The sequence below is a fragment of the Sinocyclocheilus anshuiensis genome, unplaced genomic scaffold (assembly GCF_001515605.1).
Source record: "Sinocyclocheilus anshuiensis isolate Anshui unplaced genomic scaffold, SAMN03320099.WGS_v1.1 scaffold1756, whole genome shotgun sequence".
Classification (NCBI taxonomy): domain Eukaryota; kingdom Metazoa; phylum Chordata; class Actinopteri; order Cypriniformes; family Cyprinidae; genus Sinocyclocheilus; species Sinocyclocheilus anshuiensis.
Window position 1 is genome coordinate 244244 of NW_015558655.1, and position 14276 is coordinate 258519.

Genomic DNA, 14276 nt, shown 5'->3' on the forward strand with positions numbered 1-14276 from the left:
GGAGAGAGACGAGGAGTACATTAATGATGGGATTTTAATAACTTCAAGGGAACCAGGAAAACACACGTAGTAACAGCGGTAGAGTTCAGCAGACATTCACATTCATTAACATACAATACCGGACGCTGGAGCACACACAGGGAACACTATTTATACACACAGGAGGAGGGGATGACGAGACACACCTGGGAGCATTGAAACAGCAAGGGAAACACCTGGGACAAATGAACTTAACTAATCAGGACAGGAACAGGAAACTAACCAAATAAGGGCATAGGAAGGCACATGGGGAGCAAGACACACACAAAACATTGAACAGAGTCTGACACTATCATCTTGCTGGAATCTGAAAGCCTCTAACTGAAACTGCAGCTTGTCACTCTGAATACGACGCATGAAACTGGAAGTGGAGCCTGTAAGATTTGCATCTACCAGGCACCTGAAGAGAATGCGGGGAGAGGAAAAGTAAAACCAAAAAAACAACAAAAAAACCCCACATCTTTTAGGCTCTGTTTGCAACAGGGAGTTTGAGGAGCGGTTCTTTACGAACCCATGGCTATCAATAAAGGAATATCTTGGAGAGGTGGTGTTCACATCAGGGGCCGCAGTAGCCACACAACCATCCACAAAGATGCGCAGAGGAACATGGTTGTACTGTTTCACAGAAGCTTCAAGCTTCAGGAACTGCCCTAGGAAGTACTGATTGGATGGCCTCTCAAACATCCAGTCATCTGAAATGAAAGTCACATTGGCAACACTACCTAGTCACTTATAAAAGTTATAACACTTAAATACATATTACCAGTCATGAGCCTCAAGGAGAACACCAGAACTTCCTCTGCAACTTTAGTTGTAGCAAAAGGAACCCAAGCGGGCAACAAGATATTGCTGCTTACATTATGCAACCTATTGGGATTAGTAAAAGAGGATTAAGTGTCAGTTTTGGTCAAACTTCTTAGACAAAGTAGTTTACTACCTTGAATACTGGCACTATTACAGCTGCACAGCCTCCTAAAGTGAGAAATGAAGGATTCACCAGTTGACCACTACCAAAGAAGTCCTTCTTAACCTCCACATGCACAAAGTTATCCCCACATTGTGCTGCAACACTCTGGGGAGCTATAGGTACACGCTGCTCAAAAGGCACATCTGGCTGTTGGGGTTCTTATGGCCAGGAAAATGCCAGGTCAAAGCCACCATAGGAGCCTGCATAAGCTGTTTGGACTGACTACTTCCAGGTTCTTGAAGCTTCTGTGCATCCACCCCAGCAGGCCTCATTGCAGGTCTTGGTGGCCAAAAAGTTGTTGATGCCTGTGGATCTTGAACAGATTGCTGAGGAGCTAAAACTGGCGACTGTTGCTGTTGGAATCTTAGTGGATCCTGGCCTTGTTGAAATCTTGACCACTGTGCCAAACTCAAGTCAACTGCAATAAGCAACAACAATCCAACACAACTAAAAACCACTAGCCTCATTGTTAAAAATAAATAAATAAATAAATAAAAACTTCAGAATAACTACTGGCTTTCTCTGATTCCTTTTTGTCAAGAGCAGGAAGTTAAAATAGCTCTGCCCCCTTTTGACAAGCTTAATGATTTTCCAGACCTGTTTCATTAAAGGTTTTGGACGCCCCAAACGAGTACAACCTATTGTTGTTTTGCTTCTGGGTCAAACTGTCCATTGGACATCAAGCAGTGAAACAAGAAAGTTCCTAAATAGTTTATTTTACAGAAGTAAACAAACATTTTATTTAATTCAGACTTTGATAAATATAACCATAAAACCATAGTCCAGCAAAATGCCAAAATATGTTTTTGGTTTCTAAACTTGTGATGATGTGGAAGTAGAGACAGGTCTTTTCTTCTGTATTGGGTATCTGAATTTAACTGATTATCATCAAAGAAATAAAATTTAGAGTGGGGTCATTAGTTGTCAACTGGCAGAACCAAATGCGAGTTTGCAGGCAAGTGTAGAACAGAATAAGCCTGGCATAAGTCACCAGAGAGAACTGTCGTCTCACTGGAAGATATATTTGAGTGGAAGTTATATTTGAATAAGTGCTGTCAAAATGTAATGCTTTAACGCATGCGATTACATTTTTTTTTTCAGTTTAACACATTAAAAATATTTAACGCAATTAATGCAGGGACGGAGCTAGGGTTGGCCACCCCACTCACTGCGACTTCTGTCTCTTTTTTCAAGAGGGTCTGGCTGCAGCCTGCACTTGCACTCTCAGACGTGCATTCTCAGGCTTGCACTCTCAGACGTGCATTCTTGCAAGTGTCTGAGAGTGCAAGCCTAAGAATGCACGTCTGAGAGTGCACGTGCAGGCTGCAGCCAGACCCTTCTCTCCTTTTTTCATGACAAGAATTGTGTTTATTTAGATGCAGAATGTCTTTATGACTACATCAAATGGGAGATTATACGCGCACTCCAACTTTGCCTCAGCAGTCAAACGAGCGCGGAAAAGGTAAAGGTGATGAGGAGCTTCAGTAGAACAACAGTGAACTGCGGTCAGATGAGATGTTGTCAGGCCATGTCAGTAAAAACTTTTTTTTTTCCTTTTCTGTCAGCCGTTATACTGTACTCGTAGGCTAGAGTCCATAGTTTCTGTTACATCATCAAGTTTTTCTGAGCAATTAGATATGCTGAGGAATTGAGATCAATCAGGAAGATTACTTGCAAAGCAGTCTTTTGTGGTTGAAGTGATGGTTCTACCATACTTGTAACAAGGAGTAGAATTTACAGTTTTAGCTATATGGAGTTTACACAAGACTAGATAATTATCTGAGATGTCATAGCTTTGCTGCAGAATTTTAACACCGTTAACATCAATTCCATTTGACAGTATTAAATCTAGAGTATGATTTCGACAATGAATTGGACCTGACACGTGTTGTCTAACCCCAATAGAGCTCAGAATGTCTAGAAATGCTGATCCCGATGCATTTTTATCATTATCAACATGGATATTAAAATCACCAACAATTAAGACTTTATCTGCAGCCAGCACTAACTCAATCAGCAAATTCTTTAATAAAGTCTGTATGGTGCCCTGGTGGCCTGAATACAGTAGCCAGTACAAACATAACAGAGAATTTATCATTAACACTTGTTTCTTTGGATAATGTTATATGAAGCACCATTACTTCAAATGAGTTATACTTGAAGCCCGCCCTTTGAGAAATACTGAAAATATTGTTATAAATTGAAGCAACACCTCCCCCTTTACCTTTTGGACGTGGCTCATGTTTATAACAGTAATCTTGTGGGGTAGACTCATTTAAAATAATGTAATCATCTAGTTTTAGCCAGGTTTCTGTCAAACAGAGCACATCTATGATCAGTGATCATATCATTTACAAAAAGCGCTTTCGTAGAAAGGGACCTGATATTCAATAAGCCAAGCTTTAGAATTTGTTTCTCTGTTTTACATCTGTTTTTTATTTGTTGAACATCAATTAAATTGTTACTCTTAAATTGGTTTGGAAAACCCGCGAGACACAACAAAAACAGCTCCGATCACAGCGTCCTCCATCCTCCTGTTGTTAATGTTGTTCTTCTTTGTTTCTGTTGTTGAAGTCCGCGCACAAATGATGTCGCTGTCGACCGGCTTACGTCACTTCTTAATACACACTGTCGGTGCGAATGCAACCGTTTAAATGGTACTGGGAAATAGTTCGCGCAAAATCGTCCCAGTACTTTAGTACTGTACATTTAGTTCTGGAACTAAAGCGGTGCGAAAGGCCCTATAGTATGATATCTAGGTGAAAGAGTCTCTATGTGCTGAGAATTAACTGACTTCTTTGACGTGAGGCAGCTAGCTGAAGGTCGGTTTAGCCAGTCTGTCTGCTTCCTGACCTGGGACCGAGTTAGTCAAGTGCAAACTCTAAGACTATGTGTCATATTTCTAGAGAGAAGAGCGGCACCACCCCAGGAGGGATGAAGACATCTCTTTTCAACAGGTCCAGGTCTGCCCCAAAAACTCCAATTGTCTATGAAACCTATTCTGCGGGCACCACTTAGACATCCAGCCACTGAGTGACGACAGTCTGCTATGTGTCTCGTCGCCGCAGTAAACAGGGAGGGGACCAGAGCATATTACAGTGTCTTACATCGTACTTGCAGTCGAACATCATTAGCGCCGGTGTGAATAACAATCTTACTGAATTTACGTTTAGCATTAGCCAGCACTTTTAAATTTGCCAAGTTTCACGTTCCGTACAATAGAATCGCCAATAACTACTGCACTTTCATCAGGTTTCTCAGGAACACAAAGCGTTTTAAATGGAAGGAGGGAATCTCTTCAACCACCACCAATGTGCAGCATGCACCTGGATGATGCGACGGCAGCCATATTGCGCCAGAACACCCACCACACACCAGCTTATTGGTGAGAGGAGACAATCAGTATATGGGGATGATTAGGAGGCCATGATGATGGACAGAGGCCAATGGGCGAATTTGGTTGGGATGCCCCTACTCTTTTTCGAAGGACATCCTCGGATTTTTAATGACCACAGAGAGTCAGGACCTCGGTTTAACGTCTCATCTGAAGGACCGTGCTTTTTGACAGTATAGTGTCCCTGTCACTATACTGGGGCATTAGGACCCACACAGACCACAGGGTGAGGAACCCCTGCTGGTTTCACTAATACCTCTTCCAGCATGCAGCAACCTAGTTTTCCCAGGAGGTCTCCCATCCATTTCAACATTACATAGCTGAATAAAAGCTGACAATTTTGTTAATAACCAACATAAACAAAAGCAAAAGTGAAAAGACTGCATAATTTTTTTTTCTGTGTGGTCTCAACAATGCTTTTTCAAGGATGTCATTATCAAAAGATATAGAAAGCATTTTGCCCTTTTTTTGTGAAGTTGATAAGCAAATTAATTTTCCTATCCTAACTCTCACAATGAAATAGTTGATCAATTTTACCCTATTATTTGTATTTATCAATTTTTATAGACTTGTGAGCCATTTTTTGGTCCTGACCTACCAGCTGAGAACCACTGGTTTAAACTAGCAGCTACACCAAATGTATGTAAAGTTTAAAACATTTATCACAATGTTTTGAAAGGAACTCACAATATTTTAGCATTGGACTGGTAAGTTATAAAATTCGTGCAAAGGTATATCTTTTAGTTCATGGTTCGTGTTATAACCAGCTAAAAAAATAAAAAAAAAGGCCAGTTAGTTTTGCTTTCATGCAATTACTAGCATGGGGTTATGTGTTTCTGCATCTACCAAATTCATGATTAAAACAAAAACCTCATGAATCATTCAGGTCATTATGTATTTTAGACATTTAGCAGGCAAACTTCATGATCACATTATAGAGGGCAGACAGTGATTCAGGAATAGCATGTGTAAAAACTCACCCACTGCGGCCTCAGTTTATGTATGTATGTATGTTTGGTGTGGACTTAATTTGGGGGTTACTGGAGCTGCTGTTATTTGTATCAAGGGGTATCATGTTATGTTGTATGTGGGGTTGAGATGACAGATCATAGTGTGTGACCCACTTACACATGATGGGGCAATGGACACGCACTCACACAATCTCTGTCTTCCAGAACACTGCGATTAAGCTGCCGAATGATGATCCTGTTCTGATCCTGTTTCATGCCCTGGTGGCGATTAAGTATTGGCCAGTATTTGCTGACACATCTCGCTGTCTCAGAAGGTCCCCACCTCAAGCTGAGTCAATATTAACATCCACTCACCTGAGCTCATAGGTTGTACCATCTGCAAACAACAAAAACAACATGGTGAAATTATTTTCCTCTTTCCCTGGACAAGCAACTCATGTAAGAGAACCCCCCTTAAGAGAAATGTGCATTTACTTTTGAATTGTAACATAGATATTCGTTTAGCTTGTGCAGGGTGATGATGCATCATTCAGTTTGTTATTAAAGGAAATCAATAGAAACATTTTCTAATTTAGTTGGATTCTTATAAATATATAAATATATTTTTTAAAGTGTCATTATTGTAAAATACTAAATCATCTATTCTTTTTAAAAACACGTTTTGAAAATTTAGTTGAACAAATTATTAACCGATGACAGACAACGCAGAATCTCAGTAAAAGAGATTAATCTGAATGGTAAACTTATTTATATACAGGCATATGAATATATACATACATAACTGCCCATTCAAGACCTTCCCTGTAATCGTAGCAATTCATCAGATGTGCTGAGATAAGATTTTGTGGCATCTATGGTCGAGAGAAAAATTATGGGGTGGGGATGGAGTTATCTTGCCTATTTCGGGGGAATCTTACCCCTTATCCTATATTTGTTGTATATTTCATTCAGTGCTTAAAGTATTAAAATGTAAGTACTACAATTAAAAATATAAGTACAACTAGGACTTGTACAGCTATTCAGATTTACTATGGATTTTACTGGCTGTCCAGAAAAGCAGTCAACTAGTCGCTAGCTCAGTGTTTCCCATGTGAACAAGAACTGTGCTGAACTGTACTGAATGTGCACTTGTAGAGTACTTCAAATATTAAGCGTACATTCAAAAATAAAAAACTCTACTTGCAGATAATATAATATTAATGAAATAAAAAGCCAGTTCACTTTCATTACTGTCTCTTAACACAATGAAGTACACTTTTGAAAAGTGCACTTTGTAATAATGTCAAAAATTGACAGTTTTACTTTGACATTTTAAATTATTATGTTTTAATATTTTGTCGTGCTTTGAAGAAATTACTTATATTTTAATGCGTTGACTAAAGCACATACAAAGTACTTGATTATGATTTTAACTGTGTGTTAATATTGCATTTAAAGTTTATATATTTTAAATGTACTAAATTGCAACTTAAACATTAGAAATGTGTAATTGCAAATATATTTAAATACATGACATACAAGTTTCAAATGGAATTAACATATATTTTAGTTTACCATGAATACTTGTCAGTACATTTGGTAGTACACGTTACCAAATTTAACTATAGACAATAGATTGGCATCCAGTTGAGCTTCTGAAAACATTGTAATATGTACTCTTTTTAAAAGTATGCTAAAAGTGTACTTATTTTTTAAAAGGGATATCTTAGTGACTCACAATATAGTGTGCAGCATGAGAAGTCTTTGATGTGGAGACAACATTAGTGCAGCTTATGATGTGAGTGAATGAGAATCAAAAGCATGGATGTTTCTTTTTCCACATTCATATAGCTTACATTGCCATAAATAATTTTTTTTTTTTATTTAAATGTTGTAGTTCCTCTTAAATTCCGGATGACACTGCTTTATAAATAAATAAATATTGTACTGTATATGAGCACTCTAAATGAACTTCATCTCACATCCACAGCACCGACGTTGTCTGAACGCAAAACACTCTGACTTTATACCACTGTTGTGCTTATTGGAGTTGTTAGCTTAGTTGTTGTGTGGGGTCGGCATAAATAATTATCACTGTCTAAACCAGTATAATACATATGTGCAATTTCAAACAATATTGCATATTCTGTAAGCTAAAACAGTAAGTAATTTTAATTGAATTTGAAATGCAGATGTCAATGACAATGTACTGATATGGACAACAAAAACATCTGTTATCTGATATATAGGGCTAATGTAAATATTCTGAGGTAGGTAAACTCTGATGGGGCCCCTTAACAGAATTGAATGAATGAATGATGCATTTATATAGCGCTTTACTGTGTATTGTTGTACACCCAAAGCGCTTTACAATCATGTGGGGGAAATTGAAACAGAAAGCTTTCTTTCATCAGTCTCCTAATGATTGTAGTATAGTCACGTCCCACCCAATATAATATAATATAATATAATTGTTTTTTTTTTTTCAAAACTACTTGTCCTATTAAGAGTTGCAGAGCAATGAATAGCCAGTTAATAAACAAAATATATTATATAATATCTGCATATACTGCATTTTTACTGTTGCTGAAGACTGTATTGCCATGATAAATACAAGTCAAACTGTGAAGCTTTTATAACAGAGCTTCCTTCTGAATTTTGGCCATAACCAACTGATCACAAACCTAACCCACCTGTGTTGAGAACAAGTGCTACTGGTCTTTCACAGTTTGTCCCCCACTGTCCTTTGTGAAAAGAGTGCCGCAGTAACCATTATGGGTGCAGTATTTTGAGGCATGCAGGGACTAGACTGAGAGGCAGACGTAGGGTGACTTAACAGACTCTTTCTGAGAGATTGGCAAGAACAGCCAGTGCTTAGGAGATAGGCCAAATTTGTCTGACTCTTGGCTGCATTATTTTGGTTTCCGTGGGTTTCACAGTTGAGTGACAGGAAGGTGACAGGTCGCAAGAAATGTGCAGGAGCCAGGTGCAGTGCAGGTGAGTATCAATCTGCAAAATGGAAGCAAGAGCAAATTAGTCATGACAGGTATGGCTGTATTTCAAAAACATCATAGATGCTCATTGTGACAAACTATTTTTAGGCACCTATTAGGCCATATAATATTTTCTCAGGAGATATAAATCAAGGTATCGCTGGTCTAATGAAAAACCAAACTTGGAAAGTCTCTTGACTTGTGTCAGTATGGTAATAAGACATAAGACATAAAACAAAATGAAAAATATGAAACATGTTGCTTAATATATTTTTGTACATTTTTGAAAGCATATTACTTTTTTCACATATATATTTAGTTAGTTTCATTGTCATGGACTTTTATTTTGTTTCCCATCACTTTCCTGTTTCCTTTGTTCTAGTTTCCCGCCACTCATCAGTTTCCATGGACACTCATTAATCATATTAGCTGTTTGTCATTTTGGTTCATTATCTCTGTGTATTTAATAAGTTCCTCTTGGTTTTCTGTTCATTGTCGGTTGTTGTCTGTGTTTGTGGTATACACACTGTTGCGCCTGTCTCCTTATTGTTCATTAAACCATGTTTTTACTTTTATCTGCCAGCCTTCCTCATCAGTCAGTGTAACAATTTTCAATTTCAAAAATATATTTCATTGAGCTTCACAGTTTACAACATATATTTTAATATATATTTAAAATATGTTTTGGCCAGATGGGATGCGAAGAGTGAAAATTTGTCAACAGAACACAAGTTTCTCCTTTTAACAATTTTAGTGTCTTCACCTATGTTGTTTGTTTTTGGATTGTGGAGGAAACCGTCTCAGGTTACTTATGTAACCATGGTTCCCTGAGTAGGGAACGAGACATTGCGTCCTCTAGGGGTCGCTAGATTCCTTTAAGGGAATACGACCAAGAGCCTAGAATCATATTACTCTTGGCCTGTCACACAGGGGCTACGGCACATTTCTCTTTGTATGTGCTGAAGGAACTGTCTCAACAGACCCCTAGTAGCAACACCCTGTTCAAGTAGGTATCCAGAGGATACATAGGAACCCCTAGAGGACGCAGTTCGAAGTTCCCATGAAAGGGAACTACGCCAACACAGGGAGAACATGCAATCCCCACATAAAAAGGCCTATTGACTCAAACCAGGGATCTTCTTGCTGTGAGGTGCCAGTGCTGCCCATCACTAATTTTAATTGTGTCGAAGATGCTTTTTGATCACAGAATGGTGTATTTAAATCATCTAGTGGGGGTTAAGAGTAAATCCTTGACCTCATTGCAGGTAACCCACCTAACAGCCATTTCAAATTCTGAAAACATACTGTGCAGTCCACCAATTCAATGAATAATTCCTTTAGATTTTTATTTTGAAATCAAATGTTTAAAAAAAAACATTCAATCAATTTTTTTAATGTGCAATGCAATTGAGCAGGTTCTGGATGCAGTTCAGGTTAGCAGTTTTATTGTTGTATTTGGTACTGGTTGATTTCCCACATCCTTGGGTAGGCGCTGGTCAATAAAATGTATACACATGCAACACAATCTCCAGGCTGTATCTCTGTCTCTCTCTCTCTCTCCTTTTGCCTCCCTGGACCACTGCAGCACTTCTTGCGGCTTACACCTGATCCTTGGCAAACAACATTCCTGATCAGCTCTTGAGTGCAACAAAGATCATATCAGCTTGATGAAATGCTGCCACAGGCTTATTAGCTGGGAAAAGTAATTTGATTATGCTGATAGACTCCAAGTATTGACATTTTCCTCACATAAACATTCTCACCATTCCTTCCAGAAGAGGCTTTGAAGTCCCTCTTTGAGGTTCCACATCAAAGCCAGGAAGAGAATACATGAAGAGGGTGGAGTACAGAGGAAGATCTTTTGCCCACCCAAAGCACAGAAACCATTCCGCGATCAGCTGTTCATGTGTGTTTCTTTACACCAAGAATGTTTAAATTCTATAACTTGTTCACTATACATTACTTTACAGTGTGTCATGAGGTATTTCTACATATAAATGAACAAAATATATTTTTTAATGGAAATACATTTATTATATTTAATATTTCTTTTTAAGAATAATTTATTATACTGTACAAATGCTTCTTCAAAATACTCAATACTGAAATTGTTTTAGTCTTAAAAAAGAAAAAGACATTGTACAATATGGCCTAAAACAATATATTGTATTATTTTGCAAGTATGGGTCCTGGGTTCAGACTGTTTAAGAACTCCTGCTTTACATTAATAAGGACACAAGCTTGTCATGAGATGGCAAAAATAACTAGACAACATTAAGGTTCTGTCTTCTTTCAAAACATTGAAATTCAATCATTTTTGATGGATAGTGTTGTCAACAAAATAGGATCTTGAAAAGTTTCACGTCGGATGTTGTTTACTGTACCAGTGTTCACTATCACCCATTTTGGCCGAGAGAGAGAGAGAGAGAGAGAGAGAGAAAGAGAGAGAGAGAGAGATTTCCTGTGCTGATGACTGGACTTTCAGGCTTGTTTTCCCTCTCTGTTCTGAAGGAAATCAATGTGGGCAGAGAGCCTGCTAATTGTCAAGGCTTTAAGGCTTGTGATATTAGATAAAATGGCAGGCATGAATATTTCATGGATTCCATTTCTCTCTTGTCACCCCTGAGTGCTTTCACACTAATCTTTTGTCATATCCGGAGGAGTTGAGAATGCTTTTATTTTAATTCACAGCATATGCAGATATGTAGAATGGGACCCCAGAAAGCAATCGACACATTCTTTTACACCTGTTAGCACACAGATATTTTGATCAGGTTTGGAATGCCATAATTAAATGATTCCAGAACTTTCATTTTTGGGTGAACATTAAAGCAGTTTAAATTAAAAGGACCATTCTCCCAAAAGTGAAATTTCTATTATAAATGACTCAAACTCAAGTTGTTCCAAACCTGTATGACTTTCTTTCTTCTGCTGAATATTTATTTATTTGTATTTTTTTTTAACAATGTGGGTAACCAAACGGTTGCTGGTCCCCATTGACTTCCATAGTATGGGGGGAAAAAAATAAATAAATACTATGGAAACCTATGGGGGCCAGAAAGTGTTTGGTTGCCAACATTCCTCAAAAGATCTTCTATTGTGTTCAGCAGAAGAAAGAAAGTCATAGAAGTTTGGAACAATGTGAGGGTGATGACAGATTTTTAATTTTTGGGCGAACTAATCCTTTGAGGTGGTTTATAGTTTGTTTGGATACTTGATCAGCAGGACATCCACTTAGTGTGCGGGGTTTTGACCAGATACAGTAGATATTCTTGGTGAAACTGGTTAGGCCTGGCTGGCCACAAGACATTTAAAAAAATAAAGCAATGTCTAAAAACCAGCTGGACATGTTGCATTGATATACTTTCTTACATTGATACGGTCTACAGTATATTTATCCTATATTTATAGCATTGCATATTTATATTATATAGCATATGCATTCACTCTTGTGTCATTTTAGGCTCACACACTGTTTTTGATATTCTGGTCCTTGTTTATCCTTTGTGAGATATATTACTTTAGTATGCATGGAAATAAGGACTGTATATACACTGAACAAAATTATAAACTCAACACTTTTGTTTTTGCCCCCATTTTTCATGAGCTGAACTCAAAGATCTAAGACTTTTTCCTCATGAACTGAATGAATATTAAATCATGACTTCACAATACATACTATTTAATGAACACTTTTCTCCAATAAACTAACTGACAGCAGTCCTCAGGCAGAGTTTATTGCTGATGGATCAGTACTAAATACAGTTCCACTTAACCTCACATGGAATAGAACCTGCAAACGTTAATAGCTCATATATTAGGCTGCCAGCACCACCACTTATTCAAAGCAAAAGCAAGAGTCCTCCTGGTGCAAATTAAAGGACACACAGATGAGATAAAGTACCTTTGCACTATGAATCCAGAACCTTCACTACTTTTCATCTGTACTCTTTCTACAGTCCAGTAATGTTCATTTTTATACCCAGGCTGACTTTCTTTTCTGTAGACAGTATGTACAACATCCAGAGGAATAATATAGAAAAGCAGCAGCTTAAACTCTTCAACAGTTTCTCAACCAATTGGTAAACAGAGTGTAACAGCATACTGAATCAAGTACAGCTCTGATATGCTCATTTCATGCTCTGATATGATATCCAACAAGAGATTATCAAAAATGCACCCTCTGTGTTATTAAGCAGGAGAGCAAAACCTAAAAATCATCCTCACAGTATTACACGTGTTAAAAAAAAAAAAGAGGAAAAATATTAATATTAATTGACTGGCCAAAATATATATAAGGACAGAAACAAAACGAAAAAAAAAAACAAAACGTTATTTGACTTAAGGATGCTTAAATAAAAAGTAAGTAAAACGTTCCCTGAAGTAATTCTTGTTTTGAGAAGAAAGAAAGAAATGCAACAGATTAAAAGGTGTATTTTATTTATTTATTTATTTATTTTTTTTTTAAGGAAGTGAACTCAATGCATTATTTTAAAATTCTGCAGAAAAAAACTGCACGAGTTTCAAATGACATGAGGGTAAGTAAATAATGACATAAATGTCATTTTTGGGTAAGCTATTTTTTTAACACTATAATAGTACTAAAATGCACTGTTAACATGTTCAATTATGTAACACTTTCCAATTTATGTAAGACTATGAAGTTCACAAAGACTTTCTTTTTTTTCCTGTCTTGTCATTAATAGTGTGGGTCTTTGTATTAAAAAAGATAGTTAAGAGACACACGAAGGCAGCAAGGGGTGGAATAATGGCTTTGCACACCACAGAGAACAACTCCTGCCAAGCAGACATAATGACATATTTATGACACCACTTATTATTCTCACAGCTCTATATGCCACTTACTCTGTTTTCACTGGCACCCAGTGGCCCCCTGCAACTCCAAACACTGTAAGAACAACCTCAGGGCCTCCCCGTAGAGAGCAATGAGCAGCTCTCATTACTAGATCAAGAGTTATTCTATCACTGAGGTGCATTGCCTTACAGAGCTTGACAGTTACACTCACAGATTGAAGATAGTTTTGATCGCATCTTGGAGTCTGACCGTTTATAATTTACAAAATATAATCATATGGGCAGGTCTGACTATCTCAGAACTGACTCTGCTGAATCCATATGTGGCAGAGGCCTGATGAATGCATGATGCACTGAAAGGTCAACTTACAGAATGAAGATATCGCTTCACTTCCTCTGAGGCAAGGACCTTTTTTTTAATCTGGCCATCCCCATCCTTATCCAGATTATTAATGAATATGGCTTTTTTTTTTTTTTTTTTTTTATAAAAATATTTTTGTGGGACACTATATTAGTTGCTATACTAGCAAGAAATAGTCCATAGAGGTGAGCTGTGGAAAAATGACAAGATATTTGTCACGTGGCTATACATTTATAAAGGGCCTATATTATGCCTGTGACTGAGATATGTAAATGTACTTAGCATTTTTATGCTAAAATCAGTTATTTTTTTGCTCTTGTTTTTTTTTTTTTTCTTTCTAAGTCATAATTTCTGTCACCCTGTGATATATGTTATAAATTCAGTTGATATCAGACTCCTGAAAAATAATGTTAATGGAACATTGGAATATACAGGTGCATCTCAATAAATTAGAATGTCGTGGAAAAGTTCATTTATTTCAGTAATTCAACTCAAATTGTGAAAGCGAAACCTCGACCAACACAACTCAGGCAAGCTCAAGTCGGTGCCGCCACAAGAGCCAAGCGACACCGCAAACATCAGATTTCTAGTGACGTTCGAGCAAAACAGAGGGCTAACAACCACCTGTTGCCCTCCTGTCATCATCACTAGGTCAGTCGGAAATTCTCTGCACACTACATAATCTCCATAACAGTTCCCGGCAATCCCTGGAACCACCTGCACTCTCACCAGTGAGAGTCTAACCCGACTGTTCCAC

The 14276-nt window shown here is 37.6% G+C and overlaps 1 protein-coding gene across 1 annotated transcript in view; it reads right to left on the reverse strand.

Annotated features, from left to right (window-relative positions):
* LOC107681044 (zona pellucida sperm-binding protein 3-like) overlaps positions 1-1278 on the reverse strand; it is a 92107-nt gene extending 90829 nt beyond the window's left edge. Inside the window, exons 1-4 of the mRNA XM_016477186.1 lie at positions 1198-1278; positions 998-1111; positions 803-923; positions 551-731 (exon numbers count right to left, since the gene is read on the reverse strand). Coding sequence (XP_016332672.1) covers positions 551-731; positions 803-923; positions 998-1111; positions 1198-1278 — 497 coding nt within the window. The remainder of the gene's footprint in view (positions 1-550; positions 732-802; positions 924-997; positions 1112-1197) is intronic.
* Between the last annotated feature and the right edge of the window lie 12998 nt (positions 1279-14276).